Source organism: Habropoda laboriosa, unplaced genomic scaffold (assembly GCF_001263275.1).
Source record: "Habropoda laboriosa isolate 0110345459 unplaced genomic scaffold, ASM126327v1 scaffold42, whole genome shotgun sequence".
NCBI lineage: Eukaryota > Metazoa > Arthropoda > Insecta > Hymenoptera > Apidae > Habropoda > Habropoda laboriosa.
In genome coordinates this window covers 1,425,434-1,427,154 of record NW_017100181.1, presented here as the reverse complement: position 1 = coordinate 1,427,154, position 1,721 = coordinate 1,425,434, and the positions used below count along the sequence as shown (strand labels likewise).

Below are 1,721 nucleotides of genomic sequence, written 5' to 3'. Positions count from 1 at the left end.
ATAAGATTATTTTTTATTAATCAATTTATTGAAGCTAATGAATTTTTTTTAAATTTTCAAGAAATATAAATGATATTTTATGCAAACTATTTATCTACCTACTTATAATTTTTCAAATAAAGAAAATATAATAAACAAATTTCAAATGTGTTCATTGTTATAGGTTGTAATAAAATCGTAACTAGTGTTATATTATTTACTATATGAAGCAAATTATTGTAGATTTTAAAGGTGTTAAATGTTTCCTAAGTTAGGAATCTTAAGATATCTATAATTCTATGTTCTCAAATAGAAAGTGTGCTTAACATATTTATATTAAGCACATGAAGTATTTATGTAATGGTAGTAAATAATTTAAGAACCAATGATCAAAACTAAAATTTCAGGTAATTTTCAAAAATGTAAACAATACATTTAATGATGTATACATACAAAGCACACATATCATACTAGGAGATATAACAGAAAGGTACAATATTAATAATATAAATGTAATTGACCCATTAATTATTCAGAAATTATTTTTGCCAAGACTTGTTATATTTGTGTGTTATGATTATTATGTTCTTTTTCTAGTGAATTTAAAATAGAACTAATTTTGTATTAATCATATGCTAAGAAAATAATTATTAAAGAACTAATCTGCACTATACTATGTTATTTTAACTTATATACTGATTATACAGAAAAAAAACTGTCACGTTAATAATAGTAAAAAAGAGAAAAAAAAATACTGACCTCCGGGTGTAGTTGAAAAAAGTGTTCCACCAGGGGTGGATGAATAATCAGCAGGTAATTGACTGGGATCATTGATTACGATTCGTTTTGAAGGTATATTTTGGCTTTGGGTGGCTTGCCGTGCAATTGGTGATGCAGACATACTTAATCTTACGGTTTCTTTGAAAATAAAATGAATTTTTGTTCAACCTGATTAATTTACATGAAACATAAAGATAAGATCTATAAGTGGTTCGCTACTACTGTTGACAATAAATTTTACTGCGTAATTTATGAAAAACAACGCGCTGTGGTATTCGGCTTCTAAACTTAAATATAAACAGAATCGTTAAACCAAAAATAGCAGAAAATCGGTTTTATCTGATTCTGTTGTGAATGTCATATTCATTACTTTAATTAATTCAGATATCGCACATTCGAGATAGTTTTAATTAAATATAAACAAAGTGTAACATACGTGTAACCTAAAAAATCAATCCACAACCGCACACGACAATTCACAAAGTCGCATCATGCGATAAGTAATTGTTTTATATAAGTTCACAAGTTCTCCCCACTTTTGAGATGCTACAGAAATATTACCGAAAGCGTTACCAATCATTGGCGCGAACTATCGTGTTATCATTGTACTAAATTTAAGTACGATAAATAAATGTTACAATGCAATTTAAATATTATATATTAGTAGGTTATGTATTTATAGTTTGCACAAGTAAATAATAGAAATATGATAAAAAATACTCATATTAAAACTAAATTTAAAATGATAACCCGACAGCTTTTCTGTTTATATTAATAAGTGCAATTTACTTAGAATTATTGCTTTTATTAGTACTTGTTAAATACCTCAAAACAAACTAAAATAAGTACCACATAGTTTTGTATATTTCATATTTACATTGTAGTTACTAATACGTACTTCGTTTTATAAAGTTATATTTAAAAACTTAGAATTTAGTGCATTGTTTAACTAACAGTTTTTA

General features: G+C 25.6%; 1 protein-coding gene across 2 annotated transcripts in view; it reads right to left on the bottom strand.

Moving 5' to 3' along the window:
* LOC108579082 (eukaryotic translation initiation factor 4E-binding protein 1) overlaps positions 1–1,257 on the bottom strand; it is a 3,020-nt gene extending 1,763 nt beyond the window's left edge. The window contains exons 1-2 of one of the 2 annotated variants that reach the window (XM_017942524.1): positions 1,196–1,257; positions 739–897 (exon numbers count right to left, since the gene is read on the bottom strand). In XM_017942524.1, coding sequence (XP_017798013.1) covers positions 739–880 — 142 coding nt within the window. In that variant the 5' untranslated portion in view covers positions 881–897; positions 1,196–1,257. Of the gene's footprint in view, positions 1–738; positions 928–1,195 lie in introns of both variants that reach the window. The other variant, XM_017942525.1, reaches the window with a different exon arrangement.
* Between the last annotated feature and the right edge of the window lie 464 nt (positions 1,258–1,721).